Source organism: Taurulus bubalis, assembly GCF_910589615.1.
Source record: "Taurulus bubalis genome assembly, chromosome: 17".
In the NCBI taxonomy this organism is placed as follows: domain Eukaryota; kingdom Metazoa; phylum Chordata; class Actinopteri; order Perciformes; family Cottidae; genus Taurulus; species Taurulus bubalis.
This window is the reverse complement of record NC_136605.1, coordinates 19,721,281-19,746,037: the sequence shown is the minus strand read 5'-3', so window position 1 is coordinate 19,746,037 and position 24,757 is coordinate 19,721,281. Positions and strand designations below refer to the sequence as shown.

At 43.8% G+C, this 24,757-nt stretch overlaps 2 protein-coding genes across 2 annotated transcripts in view; one reads left to right on the top strand and one right to left on the bottom strand.

Moving 5' to 3' along the window:
* The window catches only part of clec16a (C-type lectin domain containing 16A), a gene marked incomplete at its 5' end in the record, with an annotated part of 32,591 nt that extends 30,992 nt beyond the window's left edge, over positions 1-1,599 (top strand). The window contains one exon of the mRNA XM_079233145.1: positions 853-1,599. Within this exon, the coding sequence (XP_079089271.1) occupies positions 853-1,403 (551 nt within the window). The 3' untranslated portion in view covers positions 1,404-1,599. The remainder of the gene's footprint in view (positions 1-852) is intronic.
* Positions 1,600-7,247: 5,648 nt separating this feature from the next.
* On the bottom strand, positions 7,248-9,807 carry socs1a (suppressor of cytokine signaling 1a). Its single transcript, XM_079233147.1, has 2 exons — positions 9,746-9,807; positions 7,248-8,650 (listed from the first exon to the last, which is right to left on the bottom strand). The coding sequence occupies exon 2, from the start codon at positions 8,591-8,593 to the stop codon at positions 7,928-7,930; it is 666 nt and encodes a 221-aa protein (XP_079089273.1). The 5' UTR covers positions 8,594-8,650; positions 9,746-9,807; the 3' UTR covers positions 7,248-7,927.
* Between the last annotated feature and the right edge of the window lie 14,950 nt (positions 9,808-24,757).

Below are 24,757 nucleotides of genomic sequence, written 5' to 3'. Positions count from 1 at the left end.
TGTTGGAAGGGATCTGCTCGTTCTTTACTCTGTAGACAATGGAGCGAGAGGCGGAGCCTGGTGAACACACTGCTGTGTTACTCATCACCCCGTGTGTGTGTCCATGTGTGTGTACCTGCGTAGTGTAGGTCTGTCGTAACTCCATAACCCTCCCACTGATTTTGGAATTCATCATGACATTGAGTTGGATATTTAAGTTTGTTAGATAGGAGTGAAGGTTTGTTTAAATTACATTCGCTAATGGATTTAAATGGAGCTTGAAATATTTCAGAATATATTTTTTTTGGGGCATTTGAATGAATGAATATATACTTTATTAATCCCCAAGGGGAAATTTTGTTGTCGTCATCAGTAGCGCCTTACAATTGACAAGTGAAGATACAAACACACAAGATAAAAGAAAAAAGATCAATATATAAAGAAGCAACATATACAAATTAAAATAAAGTCATATATATATATATATATATATATATATATATATATGTATATATATATATATATATATATATTTAAATATACACAATAGAATACAACTAACTGGAGAATATATTTATATTTACAGCCGCAGAGTGTATTCAAATTAAGTAAATTAGATAAACAGTAGAAAGTGCAAAATGCAAGTATGTATGGTACAGTGATGAATTAATCCACAGAGGAACTAGCAAGCGGTGACTTGTTATAAAGCCGTATTTAAATGCAAGCTCCACTTTTTACCCCCTTTTTTTTTTTTTTTAGATCATATCTTTGCAGAAAATGAACATAAACAAAGCAAGCCACATCATTTCCCTGTGAGAATCTTTTAAAAATGAGCATTCCTCTGAGTTCACCTGCCTCGCTTTCTCCTCCTAGATGATGGCACGTTTTTGGAGCACACCCCACCCTCCCTCTCGGGCGGAGAAGGGGAAGCAGGAGGTGGAGAAGTAACGCCCGTCTCCTCTGCTCCCTCGGCACCAGTGGCGGGCCTCGCCCCGAGCCTCACCCCGGCGTCCCAGCCCAACATCTCCCTCCTCACCGACGGCAACGCAGAGGCGCTCAGCGTGGAGTCGCTCACGCTGCTGCCCCCCGCGGACTCGCCGCACCTGCACCCCTGTGCCAGCCACTCCCTCCAGAGACCAGGCGCCTCCACCGCAGAGGAGAAGGAGGGACATCGGACAGGTGAGCAAAAGGAGGAGGAGGAGGAGGAGCAGGAGCTGCCAGAGGGAGACGGGTCGCCGACGGTAAAAGAGGAAACCCCCACAGACGAGGCCCCGGAGGAACCGGAGGGAGCAGACGAGGCAGAAGGTGCAGGCGCACCAGCAGAGGTGATTAGAGACCAACTCTCTGCTGCGGAGCTGCAGGAAAGAGACGACTCAGCGGCTCCAGAGGACGAAGACACGCCAGACTCACCTGAACTGGACTGAGCAACACACACACACACACACACACACGATCATGTTCATGCACTTCAACACATCTCACACACACTAAGAGTACAGGAAGTGTGAGTTAAACTATCCAGCGTGACTGCAGTATATTTTCATGTCGCGACCTGTGGATGGTTAGTGTGTGTGTGTGTGTGTGTGTGTGTGTGTGTGTGGTGTGTGTGTGTGTGTGTGTGTGTGTTGGATTTGGGAGGCGTCTCAACGTCTGTGTTTGCACATGAAGAGAGACTCTTTTCCTCTGAATCACTGGTCGACTTCGAAAAAGGCTTCAAGCACATTTGTGTTTCTGTTCACTTGAGTGTGTCCGGTTGTGTTTTTAGTGTAAAGACGTCGTGTGAAGACGCACAACCAGCAACGTTTTTTACTCATCCTGATCGATTGTTCGTCCGCTCCGAAAAACACACGCATGCGTCACATGCTGCTGCCGTGAGCTGTTCCTCCACTTCCTGTCTTATGTGCACCACTAATGTGTTGTGGTGTTAGCCACTTCTATTATAACACACACACACACACACACACGCATACATACTCTGACACACACATGCTATACATACAGTCCACACAGTCAGCTGCACTTGCCTTTTAACCGCTGCCTGTCAGACCCGTTAGCAGTAACTGCCTCCTAGAACTGCCATTGGGAAGGTGTGTGTGTGTGTGTGTGTATGTGTGTGTGTGTGTGTGTGTAGGGATGTGTGCGGGCTTCAATGATTCAGACACCGTGGTTGTGTTTGTTTTCTACATTTTGTTCAGCTCTTATTGATCCACATGCAGAGTAACGATCTATTAATTTCCCATTTACTAACTGGTGACCATTAAAGAAAATAATCTGCAGCTGCTTGATTTAAGGGAAGCCTCTTTCTGTAGACGTTCATTAGACGTTAGCATGAAGTTGTAGCTCAAACCGAAGTGTCGTCTCCTGCCAGTAAACGTTTGGATTCAATCATCTCGGGGAGCATCACAGCATCACAGCCCTGCTCGGGTGCCGTGGAGCAAAGCATTTATTAGTTTTTCTCAGATATGCAACAGTATTCGCTAAACTTTGACCTCGTTGGATTTGCCTTTTCTTTTCCATTCTAGATCGACTTCCATCTCCATACAGCAGTTCATAGCCTTCAGGGATCCGATCATGTGTGTTATTCACAAACTGATTTGAAAGATGTAAATGGAGCTGATTTAGATTCCTAATGGATAGCAGTTCACTGAGTAGTAATAGTAGTAAATAATTAACTGAGGCAGTCATTCTCTGCAGAAAGCACTTCAGCAACACGCTGAGCTGCTGTTTACTCAATGGAAAGCGCAGCATTGTTTGATATCTTTAGACCTGTTGATAACATAGACATATAGATTTGCTTGATTAAATGAAACGCTGACCGCCTCATGGAGTGATGTAGTATTGCTCTGAAGCACTGTTCCTAAAGTCTGTCTTCAGGCTGGCGCTCTGCCACAACAACACTGGGTTGAATGTATGTGCTGGTTGCCCCTCAGGCACTGACCTGAGCTCAGTTTAGCTCTCCGTGCATCTGTGAAAGCGTTTAAAAGGGTTAAACAGGATGCAGAGAACAATAGTACAAATATATATATATTTATTTTCTTTCCCACATTCAACTATTGATGAACCATGACATCCGCGTCCTCCAGGAAAGACTTGTTGGAGTTTAATTGGCTTAAAGCGTAGTGTTGGTCTGGAAAACCAACCTGGGTTTATTTCCTCATGCTGATCTGGGGTCAGTGTGGAGGGGCAACGCTCTCCTTTAATCAGCTGAGTGAAGCTTTACTGCTGCAATAATCTAAAGAGCTAACCAATGAGGGGAGAGATGAATGTACCGGACAACTTGTCTCTTGTGTTATTGGGTCGTTTCGAATGGGATCGTTGCATTTTATCATGACTTGGTTTGTAAATATTTAGGAACAAAAACGATATTATCTCATCCGTTTAAATAGTTTTAACTCCTTTCTTTTCTCCTCGGCCTTTGCACTCCAGCTCTTTTGTTCTGTGCCCTAACTTTAAAGTCTTAATGCGCGAGCATTCTGATTTTTCTTTTTCTTTTTTTTACTCTGTATAGTCGTCAACGCATTTATAAGAGGAGAAATTCAGAGCAATAAGTTGTTTTTTGGAGTCTCTCTCTCTCTCCCCCTCCCTCCATCTTGCTACTGTAAATAGCAGAAGAATGATAGTGATGATCACTGGCGTACTGAGGAGGCTTGGCACAACGTGTAGAGCAGCGCCCGATGGTTTGAAGACAACATGGCCACCGCGATCCTCACATGTCAAGCTTCCATTAAGTCTCTGATTGTAATGTGTGTGTAATATGTTTATATGCTCTGTAAATGCTTTTTGCTTTTAAACCTGTAATTATTGTTAATGAACTGAAACAGAGGATTAAATGAAGAACTGCAATAAATTATTCTACTTAACAGTGAGGCTGCTGCTTGAGTCCACACACACACACACACACACACACACCTTTGCATACTATCTTACTGATTGTGTGACAGCTTCCATTAATCATGTTTCATGACCATCCCTGAACTGAAAGTAAAGATGACAATCTATCCTACCTTGCACCGCCACAACCAGCTGTACAGTTGTGTTTTGGAGTATAACCATATGCATGTGTGTGTTTTCTTGTGTGCGATGACATTGCCTTCACACTTTCTACCGCTCGCGTCGCGTTGCTGTGACGGCTGCAGGAGCCCTCAGTCATCTTGTGGTCGGTATGTGTTGCTTTTATCGCAGTCCTTCTATTCAAGGAAGACGGGTTATGTGTGAGTAAACATGTGACTGGGTTCCTGGTACAGCAGCCATAGTAAGGTGTGTTTTCGCCTCGGTGCTTAACCACAGTCACAGCATTACGTTGAAGTTTTGACTGTAGAGATCTTACAGATTGGAAGGTGTGTGTGCGCAGTGTTCCATGAACATCTGATGTTGTAGATTAAAAATATGAACATCTACCTTTTAAACTTGTTGTGAGCAGAACGGCAAAGTTATCGCTCTCCATCCCAACGTTTGTTCCCATTGGGAATGATTCAACCACCACATATAAAACACGTCACGTACTAAAGTCAGCCAGCAGAAAATAAGCTGAGCTGTGCACAAAGACTGGAACCGGAGGCGTCTACAGGTAACAACGTTGTCTGGGGTCTTGTCCCCTTAACACATGGAGGAAACTAATGAGGCATAACGTGTTCATTGAGAAGTCGAGGTGTCGGTAGGGAGGCAGGCTAGCTGTTTCCCTCCGTTTCCAGTCTTTATGCTAAGCTAAGCTAACCTGGGACTGGCTGTGGCTTCATTTAATGGACATGAGTGGTAGGAATCTTCTCATCCAAGTGTCGGACATTGTTGCTGTGAGAAAGTTGACAAGCAGACGCCGGGGAACATCACACATTCACACTGGATTTAGCTGAAGCTCGTCTGGAAGCCGCTTTCAACATCCCCGCGTTTGTGTTTTTTAATAAAATAGACTTTTCCTGTAGGAAGCGACGCACTGTTTGATTGTGTTTTAGGAAGTTCTTTGTCTTCTTCTGAAAAGACTTTCGTCACTTTTGGCAAGTCGGCATCGAAAACCCATTCTTCTCATCTGATGACCAGCATTTCTACGACGTTTCCTGCAAAGCAGCTTTCATCATACTGAGGGTTCTGGGATGTCCCAAACTCTGAGAAACAAAGGAACCTGGTGACTGATGGTGACTAGACCAGGTCTTTGTGTTTGGCCTCAGGAAAGGGGGGATAGCAGCTCATAGCCTTCATTCTTATTAGGGTCAAACCTTTCAACCAGAACTTTTCCACTCTGCATTCTACGTGTGGACTTTTCTCTCTCGTGTCCGTTTTCGAAAAATTTCTGTCGAAGTGGTCTGTGGCCTTTAAAGGACAGAAAACTCACAGCAGAGGATTCCACCGAAATCAGCTGAACACATTTCACTTCTCAAAATAGTCGGGAATGTCCTGAATACTGAAAAGCTGTGAATGAAACTGCTACGTATGATTCACTGGCCGTCCCACGAGAACACACACAAATCTCTGATCGAATTTTCGAGGTAATTCTTATGCACATATAAGAATTAAGACATCGTAATCATAGTGTTTATATCACTGACTCATCTTTCACATAAGTGTGTGGGTGTGTGTGTGTGTGTGTGGGTATGTTGGCGGGGGCGCTAAGATAATTATATCCTCAAACTAGTCGGGCTTTACTTGAATCAAGCCGTGTTATATTCAGTATGACTCATAGTGTGTGTGTGTGGGGCTACATTTGTCTAGAGACCAATTAAAAAAGAAGAAAAAAATCCCCATAAAGATCAGAAAGCTTTATGGTTTGGTTTCAGCGTTGGAGTTTGGGTTAGGTATAAGGAAGAGTAAATTAAAGTCACAACCTCAAGTTGTAAATGAGTAGTTGGCTCCCCTGTCTGACAAAGTGACACATACTCTCACAATTGTGTCATGAAACTGGCAAATTTGAGCAAATGATTCTGCTTTCTAAAGGCATTTTCATTTTTACCAGTCGAAACTTGAGTATTGTTTTCAACATTTTGGCTAGCTCTGTTAGCTGACAGCCGCCATGTTGAGAGCCATGAGAGGCAACCAAAATGTTCCCAGTCGTGTATATATTGAGCCTTCAAAGTTGTCTCTGTCTTCTTGTCTAACTCTCAGCAAGAAAGTGAACACGAGTATTTCCTAAATTGTCATATTACTTAATACAAACTGCAGATAAAACAGTTTGAAAAGGGACATTTCTTGAGAAATATCCCACCAATGACAACATTGTACATTTCTATATTTTCATAAATTGCTGAGAAGCACGTTGAACAGTCGATCTGTGCTGCAGTTGAACTCTGAAAGTGTCGTCAGTGAGATGTAGAATGTGTTTAAGGTTTAAGGTTCCCGTATAAAGGTCGTCTTTACACAGCGCTTTGTTTCTAAAGGTTGGAGGGGAGCGTTCCTACTGGGCTTTGTGACACTAACTACATGTTTAGTTCTCGCAGCATGTTTTTTCAAAGAAATGAGTCATACACTGAGCCAGGTATCCTCACCTGGCTCAGTCGCCACACCCCTTAAATAACTGGCACTCTTCAGTCGACAATGGCAGCCCTTTGTTTAAAAAGCAGTCATCTCTTAAATCTTTTCAAGAGACGGCACCTTTTATTTATAGTAAAGTGTAGTACTTTAATACCATGCTGCTTATTTACAATAGTTTTAAAAATACGCCGCATGCAAAACGTTTATCATAACTCCAAAGTGAAACGAACTGTGACTCTAACCCTGACCTTGATCTAACACGTCTGTCAAAACCGCTAACCCCAAAAGAAATTTCCCACTTCCTCCTGAGGAAATTTTAATCTGCGCTGGATCTCATTCGATTAAAAGTACCACACACACACACACACACAAACGTTATGTGTCACCTCTGCCCCTGTTTCTGGTAAGTGTGTGTGTGTGTTTCTAAGCGTAACAGTCCGTGTAACCCCACCCACCTGTCGCTTTGGCCTACACAGATGAATCACTGTGGTGACGATACTGTACACCACCGTGTCGCACTTCCTGTCTGTGTGTCTGGCCAATCATCTTCCTGATTGTGAGGGTGTGTATGTGTGTGTGTGTGTGTGTGTGTGTGTGTGTTTCCCCCCGTTCTCGCTCTCTCGCTTTCACCAGCCCTACTGACTCCTCCTCCCCGCATATGACATGATTTGGGGAAGAGAAATACCACAGAAACCACAAAGAATCCAGCAATGTTAGTTTAAATATAGTTTTATTTCAAATATAATAGAATATAATAAATGTGTATATCTGATTCAGTCAAGACATACTCATTATCTGCCTGGTAGAAAATGGGAGTAAGAGGCGCTGAGCCTCTACATACAGTACAATTAAACCAGACCTCGTGACGCCAAATACCGCCTGGCGGCCACGCGCTGCCGGCGGCCATGACGGTGGGTTTGACATCAAGCGGTATTTGAGCCATCGGCGCTGGCAAACATTCATGTGTGACATGTAAACATTCAACAACGTTAGAGTATTAAAAGTCTGCTACAAAGGTCCGGCCGACCGGTGTCACGGCCCGACGACGGCCCGACGACGGCCCGACGACGGCCCGACGACGGCCTCGGCCGCCTCCAACAAGTCCACTCCGTCGACGTTCTCAGTGTCCTTCCCAAATCCGCTTTTAAGTTTCCCGCCGGCACCCAAACGGACCCGGCGGCCAATGGGATGGCTCCAATGCGTGTGTCTGTTTCTCTCATTAATGCAGCCTCTTCTAACTTCCCGTGAGTCCTCAAGACCAGAAGGCGCTCCGTCCGTGTGCAAGTTGAGTCCCTGGAGGTAATGTGTGTTGAAATGTCTCGCCCCGTCCACCCGCAGACCGCCTGCGCTTGTTTTTTACGAAGCGTTTCCACGCTTTCGGGAGACGCGTTTATGTGCAACCGCGGCGCCGCGGCCTTATCCTCCAGCAGACGCTGCTCCTGTTTCCCTCTTGAAATGAAAAATAACACAATCAGAACTCTGAAGCCGGTCATAGTTTGAAAGGGAACTCCAACAGGAAGCCTTGGACAACGTGGGTGAGCGGCAGCTCCGGCACCCGGCTTCCTCCGCCACACAGCTCCATGACGCGCTTCCGGCACAGCTCCTGCAGCGTCGGCTTCCATTTCCTGTACGGGAATCTGAGGCTCTTCTTGGGCGAGTTGAGGTAGTGCTCCAAGAGGGCGAAGAGCGTCGGGAAGGCGCGCTCGTTGCCCGCCAGGGAGAACTTTTGCCGCTTGTAGTCGATGCGCACGCTGACCGGCCCGCTCTTGCCGTGGTAGGACAGCGTGAAGAAGACGTCCTTCTGCCGGCTGTCCCGGATGAGGAAGCTGCCCAGCGGGGCGTCCCGCAGCATGCGGTGGGCCTCCTCCACCTCCAGAGGGCCCCAGTAGAAGGAGCTGCGCTCGAGTTTGCACGCCGTGTCCGTGATGATGTCGCAGTCCTCCTTGCAGGAGAAGGTGGGGAAGTGGGTCAGGTACACCGAGGGGACGACCGCCGATCTCGGTTTGGGATCCGGAGCGGCCCGGTGCTGGTGCTGCTCCGACTCGGTGCGGCGAGGGCTGAGCGCGAGCTGCCGGGACAGCAGCGAGGACGGGGACGACGATGAGCTCGACAACGGAGTCTTGGCATGGCCTTCCACTGTGCTGTCGGCTACCATCCTACAGGGGAGAGCGGCCCCAGACCCTCTCCCATCTCTAACCACCACACTGACATCCTGAGAGAGACAAGAGGGAATAAAGGGTTATTATCTTTACTACAAACATTCATTCATTCATTACTACGGTTCGACTGGAGCAGATAACAGTTGCATCTGCATGTAAATTAAAAAAAAAGGTGGCTTTGAAAGTCATTGGTCACAACTTTAACTCAATGACCATGTAAGGCCCTGATGCTCTGGAAAGAGAGAGAGCGTGTGTGTGTGTGTGTGTGTGTGTGTGTGTGTGTGTGTGTGTGTATGTGTGTGTGTGTGTGTGTGTGTGTGTGTGTGTGAGAAATATAAGTTTCCATGGGCCGCTGCTCTGTATGTGTATATGACACTTACAGTAAGCTCTGATGTCAGCCACTGCGCACACACTCTCACACTCTCACACACACACACACACTCACACACACACACACACACACACACACACACACACACACACACACACACACACACACAGAGTTTATAGAGCTTATAGGGTAGTTTTTTCTTCATCACTTCTACTGGGTTGAAATCTAACTTTCTCAAGCCAGTGACATGAAGAAAAATAATAATAATAATAATAATAATAATAATAAAACGTTATACAACGATAAATTAAAGTAGTATGTTTTGTAATACTAAAGGCTGGAGCCCGGTGAGGTGATTCTCTCATCACATATTAACTATCCTGTGTGTCATTCACCTTCTCTATGTGTCGTCCATTTAAGAAGAAAACAATAAATTAATACTGGAAAAGGTAATGATTAACAGGTGTTGTAATTTTGGAGGACTATTTTAGTTTCAATTCCAGGCGATCACAGATACAATTTTAATTATAATCATATTTCTGTTTTTTTTTTTTTTTTTAAAGATGTCTTGAGAGCAAATGTATATTTTTGTTATTTCAGTGCCTCGTGAAGTTTTTCTTAACACCTGGACAGAGAGAAGAGTGAAACTCCAGAATGCAATGTTTGACCCCCCAAAAACAGCACACCATGTCACCTGGATCCTTTTTTTATTGACTGCGCAATACAAAAAAAATCAAAGTAAATAAAAGCAGGCATGAATGCTGAAAAGCACCCAAAAAAAACAAACAAACAGTCCAGTTTGAAGAAGAAGTCTCACCGTTTTGTTCCACACCGGCGGCTGCTTGAAGACCCGTTAGTCTGCGCTCCCCAAGGTGTCGGAACCCCGCGAGGGCTCGAGCTGCTCTGCAGGTAAATCCGTCCACGGAGCGCGAGCTCTGAAGCGACTGATTCCTGACTTCCACCCGCAGCGGTGCAACTCTCATGTGTGTGTGCCAGTGTCCTGCCGCTGTAAACACTCCTCCTGACTTTTATACTCTCCTCCCGTCAGCTCGCGCTTACTCGAACAGCCACGTCTTTAGCGGAAACGAAAGTGAAACTAAACAGGCCCCGCCCCCTTTACTCTCTCGCTTATTTGGATAATTTCGAGAAACCCGCAGAAGCCTCATGACAGCGGGACGTTACAGAAAGACATGTGACAGATCCGAGTAATGGCCGCGTGGATTTACACGAATATATGTCTTTTTTGGGGTTTAGTTTTTAGTGGCGTTTTTAGAAACCTTCTTAAAGGGCCAGGTCGCTGGCCAGGTCGTTGGGGGCGGGGCCAGATTTGAAATAAATGAATCCTGGTTTCTGGGAACAAGACAATGCTGTTGACTTTCTCTAATGTCTTTATTTTCTTTGAAAAATAAAATAAAAAAATTCTGTCCCCATGACTGAAAACTCACAGCAAAACAATCCAGATTGATGTGTAGCACTACGGGTCAGAGGTACATTTAGTAATTATTCTATTAATTCACTAAAACATCAGTCATGTGCTCAGTTTATTACGTATTATGATGCATTAAGTTACTTTTTTTCATGTTTGGCATTAGTGTCAGTGGACCGTTCAGGTGCATGCGCTCAAACATTTGGCCCAACAAGCTAAGTCCCGTTAGGATAATAATCTCTGCAGTCAGAGCCCTCGTGCATAATGTCATGTCTCATAAGAAGGAACACTCTGATCTTTCGGTTAAAAAAGAAGGAAAAAAGGCAGTAGCTGACAAATCAGTTGACCGGGGGTCTCGAGGGAAACCAAATCTGTGCCGCTGCACCACTTCTTCATTTGTTGTTAATAGGCGCCACTTCCACTGAAAGATGTCTCTGTGCTCCACATTTGGGGGTGATTCATCTCAGAAAGGCTCATATTGTGACACACTGACAGTCATTCAACGATTTAGACTTTCAACACTCCCATTTGGTCTCATCACGTAGTATCAAGGGACGCATTTTCCTCTGTAGCTGTGGTCAACCGGTGGTCAGGACCAGTGTTGCTTCTGACAGCTGTTTCACATGAAGTACACGTCACTGAATGGTTTTCTAATCTCACTTTAACTTCATTCTGAGCTCTTACGTGTGTGTGTGTGTGTGTGTGTGTGTGTGTGTGTGTGTGTGTGTGTGTGTGTGTGTGTGTGTGTGCTGTGTTTTGGCAGACGATTCTAAATGACCTAATCAGTGTTCCACGCCAAATGATTCATGTGTTCGGCATAAATCTGAGAATTACAGTGAGGCCATTACAAGTTCACTCTACATATACAGTATCTGCACATTAATAAAGCCTCCCATGTTGCATCACCTCGCCCTGAAGAGCTTGTTGAATGTCTGCACACACAAACACACACACAAACACACAAACACACACACACACACACACGAATGTAGGCGTCACAGTTTAAGTAATTCTAAACTTGTTTTCATTGAGAGCCAGCTGAACTGCTCCTTGCGGTCAGGTTACAAAAGATGGACGGAGACAAACAGAAAGTTAAGGAAAGATGTGAGCTGGCATTGCTTAGACTAGAGACACAGACAGGCAGGCAGACAGGGAGGAGGACAGACAGGCAGAAATGCTTTGTGAGGTCTGTGTGATTGTTAGTTTCATTTTATCTGGACGAGTCTGACTCAACTCAGCTCAGCCTGCTGGTTCCATTGTGTGTATCTGATGGTGTTAACCTAAGGATGCCCTCTGCAGCGCTGAGGTAAACCTCTACTGGGCTGAGTTCCATCTGCTCCATTAGGTGATTGTTCAAATGCCTTTGCTCTTCCCTCATTTCGGAAACAGGCCCTGCAACCAGTTTTGTTTGCATCAAAGTCTGTTTGCAGGTCACGTCGCCTGGAGAAAAAAAACGTCGAAATTGCATTCTCCTCCAAACCACGGACGCGCTGATCGTTCGTGTGACGTAGTTAATGAAATCGTATCCCATGATTCCGTGGTGCAATAAGCAAACAAACACGTAAAATGAGAAGTAAGCGCTGACTTTACGCTTTTTATGCAACGCAATGTTTCAAAAGAAAGTTGCTACAGTCACGTTATTATTCTCACACAAACCATGACCTTTTATTTTTACCTTAACAAAGTAGTTGTGTTGCCCCTTGTATATAAAGCCTCCTCCACGAGGTCGCTGCAAAGGCTTTGAGAATAATCTCCGATACCAGTAAGCAAATCTAACCAAATATTAGCGTGTTGAACATTATTTGCACGATGCAAAGCTCCAGCATGCAGAACATATTCTGATCAGTGCAGCGAGATATGATTCAAGTGAAGAAAGAGAGAGACGGGCAGAGAGGAAGAGCTGCTTAGTCAGAAACACACAAACTGCTCTCTGCTGCAGGTCTGTTTTGCATTTATTTGCTGAATTGAAGACATATTCCACATTGCACATGGCAGTGTGTAACAGTGTGTGCACATGTCTTGCGTGTTACCCTGTGTGTGTGTTTGTTTGCAGGTGTATGCGTGCGTACTCCATGAGTTTCATTTCTGTGAAACAGGGAGAGAAGCAGGAGACCGAAACATAGCCAGCTTATAGAGTGTGTGTTGTGTCTAATCACAGAGCCTTGCAGGCCACTGAGTGTGCGTGTGTGTGTGTGTGTGTGTGTGCGTGTGTGTGTATGTGTGTGTGTGTGTGTGCATGTATTATTGAATGAATGGAGCGCTTATACCGAAAATACACACATGCATTAACATGTAAATAACAGTGGACACTATAGTGCAGTTAAAATAATCTGGGGATCAGTTTTAGTTTTTGAAAGCGAGTCGCTGCAGCCTCATGGATTTATTGTAGTAAAGCGTATTGTTTTTTCACTTTTGCGTGTGTGTGAAGGCCCCTCGATGCATGCCAGATGGAAGGAAAATTCAGCGTAGGGAAGATCTGTTATTCTAGTCCTGCAGGAGCCTTGAGAATGAAACCATGTGAGTCCCTTTTTTTTAATTTCTGGCATCTGCTGAGATGGCAGCTATTAAAGTGTCAATGTTCTAAAGTGTTGTCGACCCGTGACTATCAGCAAGCAGAAAGACGATGAACAGGGCCTGTGTTGTGTGTCTGAGGGGGTGCGTCCTTCAGCCGGGCCTTTGTGTCATGTAAAATGAAACCGTCGCGTCCCAGAGGCGCTCTAGCACCATAGTCCACAAAGGAATATCTGCACTTCCTTGTCTGGAAACAGGAACTTTCTCCGCAGCCTGAAGTCTATTTGTTCTTCTCGTTGTTTGCATGGTGACCGGCCCCGTGCGGCCCTCCGGCCTTACGCCATCGCAGAATGCACTTTCAGTATGAGGACAATCTGCATCGGATAAACACATACATTAAGTACTGCTCTTCTGGGCCATACTTTCAGTTTGCGTTACTTTCACTTGTGTCAGTGACAAGGATTACTGGGCCTCACTCTGGCGCTCAGCCAGTAAAATTATACAGCTGGAAGGACACTTAAAGTAAACGGTTAACTTCTATCTGTCAACATATCTGCTGCACACATCTGGTATGAGCCTGCTTTGAAGCTTTCGGTGTGTGTGTGTGTTTTACAGTTTCATTTTGTGTGGTTTATTATCACATACCAGTAATTGGTATACTTGAGCTTTACAAGAAGACAGAAGGCGCTAGAGAGGAAGAACATAGAAGCAAAACAAATAACTAAGAGAAATGAAGACGCATTAATGAGATTATTTTTAGAATGATTTCATAACATGCTTCATTAAAAACAAGACTAGTGAACCTTCTTTGGGTTGTTGCCAATCACTCATTAAAATAGTTAATGATCACACTTTTGGCCAGTGGAGCGAATCCTCCTCCTGGCAGATTAAACAGCTCAATGTGAAACCCAGCCAGGTGCTGTTGTAACTATGGCGGCTTCTTTTATTTATTTCCTTCCTTCATTTTATTGTGCACTCAATGGTTCCTTGTATGACTGAGGGTTCCATTTAAGAACCATTTCCATCCAAAGAACCCTTTTTGGAATGAAGAGTTTCTCAAGGAGTGTTGAAAGCATGTCTGTTGAAAGGGAACGTCCCCAGTCTAGAATAAAAATATGTTTTTTTTTGTGGGTTGCACTGCACCACATCAGATAAAAGCGTTCTATCTATATAAAAGGGAAACCCCTGGGTAGGTTCTTGTAGCAACTTTAGAAGGGGAATGGTTCTGAATGGAACCTCCAGAGATACATTAGAGTAAGGTTCTCTATAGAACCGCTCATAGAGAACCTTTTACAGATGGTAGATGTAACCTTTATAAAAGTTTTATCAGTAACCGTAAAGTGTTCTCCTCGGAGGACAAGCTGAAGAACCCTTTATGGTTCTATCTGTCAGAACACGGTGGAGTTGGGATGAAAGTGGAAGTGTCTCTGCAGGGAAATGAGAAGCTGCATTTCACTGAATCCCTCCTGATTATAGTAAGGCGGTTCTAGAAAAGCACCGGGACATTTGTCACTTTCTCATTCACAATGCGGGAAGCACAGAGAAATAAACTCGCATCTGCTTTGCAATCTGCTTTTTAAAGACGCCAAACTCAGTCAAATATTTGGAAAATAGCAACAACAAAGCACCCAGAAACTTTATATACTCAAGCTATTTCCCAGTGAGTTATGCCGGTCGTCCCCCAGTCATATTCCAGTCACTGAAGTGCCTTTGTTTAGTGTGTACTCTGTCAGAACAATGTGATTGTTTTCGGCAGAAACAGTGCACAAACGTCTCTAGAATTGATTAATTCTTAAGGACACATCTTTGTTGCTGGAAATTCCGACGAACCCCATGAACCATCAGCCCTTCTGCTGAAATTAAAAGGTAATTCAGACCTTCAGGAAGCGAAAGCATTTACAGTAATGCAGAGTGGCTCTGAGAAACCAGTCCGTCAGCTCAGAGTCCACCAGTATGCTCTCCCATCATCTCCCACTAATGCGCTGTGCCAGCCGAAAGCTTCCGTCTGCTGCCAAGCCCCAAAGATGATCTGATGATTGATTAGTTTGTTTCAGAATCTCATTGCTCTCCAGAATATATGGCGTTTGAGTACTATGCTTAAGTAAACCAACGCCGGCACATCAAACGGCCGTGAAACTGGCACAGAAAGTAAATATTGCAGAGCTCCGGGCCTGGTGCTTGAAGAGGAGCCAAACTCAGTGTTTTACGCTTCAGATCTCACAGAACGCCTTCAACGGAAAGCTGAGTCCACTTAAACCATGCATCTCGTTGCTGCAATTCAGGATTCTCCAAACTGCGCTCGACAGTAAATATACAGAACATTACTCGTGTGAGATTCGGAAACAATGTGTCACTTCGGCCTTTTGTGGAATCAGTATTTAGATTGTAATTTATGTAAAAGCCCTGCTTTGAAAACCTAATTTAAAGGGAAACTGGATTTTTCAACCAGCTGTGTGTGGGTGGTGTGTCCTAATGAACAATGTGTGGCTCTTCCCTGAGCTGCTGCTTATTTGCTGACTCGAGTCCTGGCTGGATTACGTGGAAATCTAAATGTAAAAGCCAGTTTGCAGAATCAAACCATTAAATTATCGCCCCCTTTGATTTAATGCTTACAAATTAGCATGATACTGGACAGTTTGCATACAAAGTGGGGATTTTAGATACTTTATTCTTTATATTTGGACAGTTTGGCATCTTCATTCTTCACTTCACTTCACGTCTAATGCTATTTATTTATCAGTCTGGATTATTTTGTTGTGTCTGTCTTCTCTCCGATATAACGTAGCGATGTGGAACTCAGCCAAAGGGCTCAAAGTGCCAGGATGTATGTGTTCAGTATGATGTGCTCTGTCATCATGAGCTCCACCTCAGACTCATGACATTCACCTCACATTTCTGACAATGAACTTCACCCTCAGTGCAGCCATGCTGTCTGAGGCTCATCTGAGTCATGCAGAGAAGTATTTAATGCTTATCTGTCGCCAGGGAACACAGTCACAGCCACAAACAAGCGGTGTGAAAGTTATTCCATTGGGCTCCTCGCTGCTGAGGTGTAATTAAAGCCTCTGGATGCTCCCTGCTTGTTGGTCAAGTGCTATTCCTGCACTATTAAGGAGTGTAGTCACCCAGCTGAGGATCATCTGTCCTCTCAGCGGCCTCCTGCAGCTTTAACACATGAAGCATTGACTTCTATACAACCAGAGGAGTCGCCCCTTGGTGGTCAGGAGAGAGAATGCAGCTTTAACACATGAAGCATAGACTTCTATACAACCAGAGGAGTCGTCCCCTTGTGGTCAGGAGAGAGAATGCAACTTTAACACATGACGCATATACTTCTATACAACCAGAGGAGTCGCCCCCTGGTGGCCAGGAACAAGAATACAGCTTTAACACATGAAGCATAGACTTCTATACAACCAGAGGAGTCGGCCCCTGATGATCAGGAGAGAGAATGCAGCTTTAACACATGAAGCATAGACTTCTATACAACCAGAGGAGTCGCATCCTAGTGGTCAGTAGAGAGAATGCAGCATTCTCAAAGACAAAATGTATGAACTGCAGGTTTAAGGCACTTTCACATTGGCTTCACTTTTGGGATCCGGAGGTTGCCGCCTGATTGATCCCGTTGGCAGCTGCTGTCTGTCCTGCTTCTATACACTAGACACACAAGCCCCCTCCACATAATAACCCCAGCAGACGATTAGCTATAAATGCTGATTGCGCACACAGCTGTTTATCTACTCCGCGTCAAGATGTCGGGTGATATTAGGTCTGCGCGGATTCACTTTTGGTTTGAGAGTTTAGCCGCCGCGGGACAAAAGCACAAGGTGTGAGCTGAACGAGAGCTCTATCTCTGCAGGGGAACCTGGCACAGTGCCCGTCTCGCTGTTTCAAAGCAGCCTGTTTGGTACATTGCCTCCCTGTGCAGTGTGAAATCCAACCGTCTGCTGATACACACAACATTGGATGCAGTGGCTGGACTCCAGGGGGGGGGGGGGGGGCGTGTTAAAGAAGAGCACATCGTCAAAGTGAAACTGAAATCTAACCTCCTCACAGATTCACAGACTAAAGGTCTTCAGTGTGTTGAGTCCTGTTGACTCGTGTTTCCTGCTGTCCCTCCTCTTTATGGAGAGAGGCTGCAGTTGAAGAACGTGGATTGATGATGCGATGAGTGCAAAGAACAGCTTGATGTCAACAGCACAGCTGTCTGGCTTGTAATGAGTGTAAACACCCAAATAGATGCACGCACAGTCTGATTCAAACTACATACACGCACACACAGGATTTATGTTGTTATTGCCTGAGTGCATCCCCATGTCTTGCGTTATTCTGCACGCTAACTGTGTGTGCAGAATCTAGAAATAGTCACCAGTCTATTTATGTGTGTATCACCTTCAGATTTTGGACTTTATCCATCTCAGAGGCCGCCCTGTGATAGGAATACATTTCCCAAGAACCCAAAAGTGAAAGTGATGTTCATCCCTGATTGGCTCGTGCTGCCTTGAGGAGCCGTAGTTAAAGTAAACAACCAGCAGGTTTTACTTGATAATACGTTATTTAAAGGAACTGTTGAGGGTGTGACGTAAGCCCTGCTACAGTTGCTTCTGGAGCTCTCTTTCCTGGAATCATAAACATAACGGACAAACAAACAAAGTCTTGCTTTGGGTTTCATTTAACATGTGAAACATGGGAAGTGAAAAACCAAAGGAAAAGGTTGAATGTCAAGTTTCTTGGAAATGTTTTCTTGGAGCCATCACTTAGCGGAAACACTTATGGCGCATATGAAAAGTTGGTTATTGTTGGACTGAGTGCTACAAACAAACAGTAATGTCCTACATAATTCAACAATAACATATCATATTTATATAAATAAAGAGAGGCATTCCCAGTAAAGCTCCTTTGTGTATTCCTTGTTGACGTGAATGTGATATCCTGGTCCTTGAGAACACTGCTCTTCTTCTCTTTCTGCTTTGCTTTGTGTGAATGTCACATGATACACTGGCATGATTGTTGACAGTGTATTGTTCCCTGTCCTCCATTCACATGGATGCAAACGCACAAGCACGCAATCCGGCCCTTTTTTCTTTTTCTTCTAGTGACTCACTCACTCGCAGGATTTCATCTGAAGTCGCTCCACAGACTTCCAACAGCAAGGAGGCCGTGAAGGGGAGCGACCACACCCACAGTGGTTTGTCGTTCTTCCAAAACCATTGTTGAACACTTGACTCCAAGTTCATTCAGGTTTTTCGAGGAAACATTAAGCAACTTGCAGCTTATTTTTTGATTCTTCTGCCAGGCGGCCTATTTAAAGGTCTCTGTGCCTCATAAAGAAGACGGACAGAAGGTCAATGAGTCATGTGGTACCGGCTGGCTACGGTGGCCTTGGAGTTCATGAAGGATATAGAGAAAATAAATAGTATTTCCTTGTGTTGTTTTTTACTTCTATAACTTCTAAGAAGGGTTATATGTCTAATGAGGCCACACCTTTCCTCCCCCATTGCTGGAGCACTCTACCGTAAAAGTCGGGTTATACGCCGCTACTACCTTCGGTCATTGTCCCCATTTGCACCCCGCTGTAGCCAGCTGGCGCTCATGCTAGTTCCGTGCTAACTTCCGCTAGCTCCCCGACAACCACCAAAGGTAGGGACCAGCCCCAGCTCTACACCCGACTTGGGCAGAGGGGACTCGACCAGTAGCAGCAGCAGCGCGGAGCTAGCAGCAGGAGCGGGGAGCTAGTAGCAGCAGCGCGGAGCTAGCAGCAGGAGCGGGGAGCTAGTAGCAGCAGCGCGGAGCTAGCAGCAGGAGCGGGGAGCTAGTAGCAGGAGCGGGGAGCTAGTAGCAGGAGCGGGGAGCTAGTAGCAGGAGCGGGGAGTTAGTAGCAGGAGCGGGGAGCTAGCTTGCTACAGCGGGACACTGACCGGAGGTAGTAGCGGCGTATAACCCGACTTTTACGGTAATAGAAACCTGTGAAAATTTTCCAGATTTCTTTGCTGGTCGAGAAATGTGTGGCTGAGGATGATGAGGAATCAAGACACGCCTGCTGCTCAGAGACACGGTGACCAATGCATGCATGGATACAAAACAACCTCTCATGAAAACACCTGATCCCGAACAACGTCAGAACAAGGAAATCAGGACACTTTGCATGCATGTAAATACACTCTATTACAACTAATGCTACATTAAATATCACTTCCATGACTGCTTCTTGGATATTTTACAGCCACTGCCTATTATTCTCTCTCTCTTATACTGCTGCTATAGTTACCGATGGTTTAAGAATAATTTATTTCCATTATGCAACACAGGGTTGCGCAACGAAATGCATTTCCGAGGAACATGACCAGACAAAAACTGTTTAGAATTTGCATTTGCAGAATTATTTGGAAACTGCAGCGGCAATATAATTATCTGTACAGATAATAGAGGATTGCACATCAATGAAACATTGTCCATCCACTTTTTCTTATCTGTTTTCAAATCTCATGCTTCTGTAGTTTTAGCGCGTTATCTTTTGAGGTGACCGTATGTTGCAGCAGACATGCGTTGGCTCCGCCCCTTTTCTGGACCATCAGAACGACTTACAGGAACACGCTCGCTGCTTATCGTACACATAGTCGTTAATCGTGATTATGATCTTTCCACTAAACGCCGTCTCAGTCATAAGCTTACCGTCGATTGAAACACACACAAACCCACACACAAATGCACTACACCCCCACACACACACACACTCAGACACACACACACGCCGACTCACACCACAGCTCTGTGGTCGACCCCCTTTTTTTCCGAACTGACTCAGTTTTATGAAGTCATGTGACCTTCTATCAACTTGGTATGATTTCCCCAATAACCCAGAAGAGCATGTCAGTATGTGTGTGTGTGTGTGTGTGTGTATGTGTGCATCTATGTCACGACCTATTAACGAAAACACACACGTCTGCATATGCACACACTTTTTTTGGAGTCCTTCTGCACATGCTAAGCATCACGTGGTTGTGTTGTAATGAATGATATCAGATGTTCCTTATGGTGCAGACATTTTTTTTTTTTTTGATTTCAAAGAAATGAAATGATGAAATGAAAGTGATGTCAGCGTCTCGCTGTTATTAACCCAAAAAAGGGAATAGGTTGTTGCTGTTACTAAAACAATGACTGTTTAATGGCGGTCAAATACTTGCTGCCTATGTTTGGCTAGACTGTAAAGTGTGTGTGTGTTGGAGTTGGTTTGGCCGTATAGAGGGAAGTGGCACTTCTCTATGATATTTAAGCATTTCAGAAGAAGAGGATCTATGTAAGCCATTTACAGTAATTCGACACGGAAACACAAAAACAGAAACTTTGATTTCAAATCGAAATGTTAAACTTTAAAGAATGCTCGTTCAGATTGTCACTCGTGTTCTGGAATCTGATTTTATCATTTGAGTGAAGTATTTAAAGAGCGCGTGGTGACAGAAGGTCATGGATTATTTAGCAGTGTTATGCACAGTATTACTCAACACAAAGATGTGATGATGGGCTACGATAACAACACTGCTAATAATAATGAGCTATAGCGGCATCTTCACACCCTGTTTCAGGCTGTGAGAGTCACAAATAGGCCCATAAAGGAAAAGCAAGGATGGAAGTGATGACGGCTGAATTCCATTTCGCTGCTTCATTATCAGGTAAGTTATCAGTTAAGGCCCAATTTTTTTTCCTGCATATAGCCTTTTGTAAAATAAAGTGTGATTTTGTTCCACTGCAAATAAACATGCAGGCAGGAAATCCGACATCGAGCTATTTGGGGAATTCTCATTTAAGCTAAATGTGTGTCCAGAGAACGGAGGGGCTTTTGGGGATATTTTATTTGGTCGAGGAAACCAGAGCAAGTTGTTGGATGACGGAACAGATGCGTGAACTGTTGTACCGTGCAGGTGCAATCTTTTTTTATCATCTGATAAAAGCGGCTTTCGATTTCATTTTGATGAATTTGGCAAGCAACTGTTATTGATACGCCTGTGTTAATGTTATCTTAATTATGTATATATACGTATATATATGTATATATACGTATATATACATATATGTGTATATATATATATATTTCTTGATATTTATCTACATAAATATATACATAAATAAATTAAAAATATATTAATATATATATACAAATATATATTTATAAAAAAATATATAATATTACATATTTATATATAAATATATATAAAAAACAAATATACAAACATATACATATATACAAACATATACATATTTACAAATATACAAACATATACATATTTATTTAAAAAATATATATATTCAGGAATTCATTCCTGTGTGGTCACGTAACAGTGTTGTTGCTCAAAAGTCCATTTTTTACTATTTTCGCACGTGTCAGCAAATTCCTAACCACAGAAATCAGTCACGCATGTATTTCTGTGCTCAGAACACACAGTGTGTCCTAAGCATTGTCGAATGTGTGCGTCTGTCAGCTGTAATCGTCAGCAGAAGACAGAACACGAGATCTTACCTGTTTAAAATAAGACATTGAAATGAGCTGAAGGCCCTGAGGGACAGCGAGGGAGTCCCAGACAAAAGATGGCGAATAACCACCCGGTTCAACAACCCAGGTTGTGGAATGTCCTTGAACTTCCACATACTGTACGGTTATCCAACAAGTATTTGAGTTTGGGTGTTTCCCACAAAGCTCACATATCCAGGAGTGGACCTCCTGCTTTCAGTCACGGCAGGGGAGAACATTGCAACTAATTAAGTGAATTATTTAATGTGGTTGTGCTCGTCAAACAAGAGGCTTCCACTCACCAGATTGGGTGGAGCTGCTGTGAAAAGTACCCGACTGGTTTTGCTTGTGTTGCTGAAGAAAAGAGCACCAGTGTGGCCTTTTACAGTGTAAACTACTGGAACTACTAACATCTAAACATTAGACGGAGATGAACTTTGTCATTATGTTGGTAAATATGGAAATATCACAGACACTATTGCGAAATCAATAATAGCATTTATAGTTCTGTCAAGTTCTCATGTTGATGTGCACATACAGTTGAGTTATTATCTGAGCCTGAATGCAGCGCCAAGAATGAGAAATTCAACACTTCATGCTCCAGTTTGTCTGTGAGGCCAGAGAGCAACAAGTATGCAGCTCTGTCTCCCTCTAGTGGTTGGTGTGAGAATGTAGACACTACAGGACTCTATGTGCTTTATATTTTATGCTGAATTATGTGAAAGAATATGCGATTAAAAGAATTGGAAAAAAATATAAATAACCCTCCGCATTGTCTGGTATTTATGAAATGAGAAAAACACTTGTTGATGACAAAAATAAATCAGAGTGAATACTGAAAAGAAATGAGACGAGCCATACGATAAAATATGACAAAAGGTGGAAGAGTACAAAAAATTACAATCTATGAGAAATGATGAGGCAGGAGGAAAACAAGATGACGGTGTCTTTCAGCTCAAAACTACAACTCGTGGCCGCTAGAGGACACCGTTTTGCCATGAGAGAGAGAGAGAGAAGAGAGAGAGAGAGAGAGAGAGAAAGAAGAGAGAGAGAGAGAGAGAGAAGAGAGAAAAGAGAGAGGTCACAATAAGGTGCTGTGTGGGCGTGTTCCTCTAGATGAGAGATGGAGACCGCCACTCCGCTGGAAGTAGAAAATCTCACTATTCTCTCTCTTTATTTCCCTCCATCTCCATCTCTCTCTCTCCCATGGAATACAGTAGTTCATACAGTATATAAATAGCTGTACTGTACACAGCGTAATGAGCGTTTCTCGGTTGCTCGTTGCTCGTATGATGTTCAAAGATCAAGGAAAGTGTAGCAATCACTGTTGTTTGAGTGGAACATCCACCTCATCCACAGATGCAAAATAAGCAGCTCATGTGGAACCGGTACATTGTGATCGAGTGCAATGAACTCTCAAGGTGACGACGCCACATCCTTCCGACCAGAAGGGATCCCCGGTGGGAAGCCAGTGAGGGGCCGAGATCTTTTAATCCCCCCACACACACACACCTGAGGTGAGCTGGAGGTGAAGGGGTTCCTCTGGACCTCCATGCTCGTTACTTCTTCTTCTCTGACAGGTGAAACGAAGCAGCTGGCACAAGTCCACCCGCATCATGAGACATGTTGTTTGCCTCCCCGGGCCGACAGTGGGAGTTATTGCCAGCAACAACCGCAGTGTGAGGGGAAGTGGTTGTTCCAATGTGGGAAAAAAAAGGGAAAATGTGCAGAAAAATACCAGAATAAAATGTGAGATGTCCTCCAGCGAATCCCTGCCTCGCTGATTGTTATTATAACATTTTATTCTGCTTATAGAGCTCGTCGAGTCTCCATTATCATTCCAATGCCTGTATGTGTTTCTGTCTATTGTATAACTTGTTTTTTTTGTGTGGATAATATGGAGAAATGTTTTTATTTTAATAAAATAAGATAATCCTTTATTAGTCCCGCAGTGGGGAAATTGCAGGATGACAGCAGAAAGAGACACATAGTAAAATAAAAAATAAAAAACAAGTAATAAAACAGTAAATAATCTAAAATAGCAGTATTATATATACAGGCAGAATAAAAATGTATTTATATTGCACCAGTTGAAGTAATTAAAGGAAAAGTAATGAGAGGAAGAGAGGAAGAAATGTCCATTGCACATTATTGTAATGCATTACAAAACTCTGATGAACAATAGAGGTTCTCAAAGTTCCCTAAAGAACCAACGCGGTCCTTGAGACGGCCCGAGGATGTTCTGCTGTAGTCTGAGTGGACGGCTTTAGGGTGACGTCCTGCAATTTGATCTTTTTAGATGGATTTTATTTGAAATGGGGACATTTTTTAATAAATCTGAACACTAACTGTCTTGAGCGACATTTAAAGGTTTCATTTGTCCAGACTGGAAAACACAAAGAGCCACCTGAGAGTCCCCATGAACACAAACAGATGGACTCTGCCCTCATGAAGACAACTGTTATGTAAGCAAAAGTCTTGTGATGACTCATGACTTAAGCTGCAAGCCGATGTGCTTAACTCTCGTTTTGTAGACCGCCGCAGGTTTGATGTTTGTTGTGGTTTTTTAAAACCTTTGTTTTGCTCCATAATTTAACAGTCCGGCGTTAAGAAAGTGCACTTTTATATGAAAGAGTAATGGTGTCGATGGTGTGTGTGTGTGTGTGTGTGTGTGTGTGTGTGTGTGTGTGTCTCTGAGTCTTGAGCTCAGATCCAGAGCCGACCTGTTTGTGCTTCTCTGACAGAGTAAACGAGATTCGTTGACCTCCTTTAGGACTGAAGCCGTCGCCCTCTGATCTAAACTTGGGTTGTAATAAAGAACCGCAGCTGCCTTTCTTGTGAGCCGCTAAGGCTGAAGTCGTGAATGAGTATCTGACAAATATTGCCTGGAAGTTAAGCTGCTTGTTTGGTGGAGATATTCCTTGAGAATATGAATTCTGCTCTCGATTTGATCCTTCACATTCAAAAACATGCAATGCCTCGCCTTGACTGGGCAGCAGGCCGTATCCAGCTGAGACCCTCAGCTCCTTTAGTCCACATTGAAGACTTTTCTGTTTGCTGCTGTCTTTAACTGAACCAGATTCAATTACTGCATCTCACTACTGCATTTTATTTCTTAAACTGCACTGCAACTTTTATTCAACTTTTATTTTTTAAGTTGCTTTTTCTACTTTTATTTAGTTTTTTGACTGTTTTAATGTTTTCTTAACTGTTTTTAAATCTGCATTGTGTTTTGATGCTTTTAATGGTTTTATGTGAAGCACTTTGAATCGCCTTGTTGTTGAAATGTGCTATACAAATAAACTTGCCTTGCCTTGCCTTGCCTTGCCTTTAGGTTAAAGGCTGGGTCAAAAGTATAATCAGCAGAGTGATCGTTTAGAAAATGA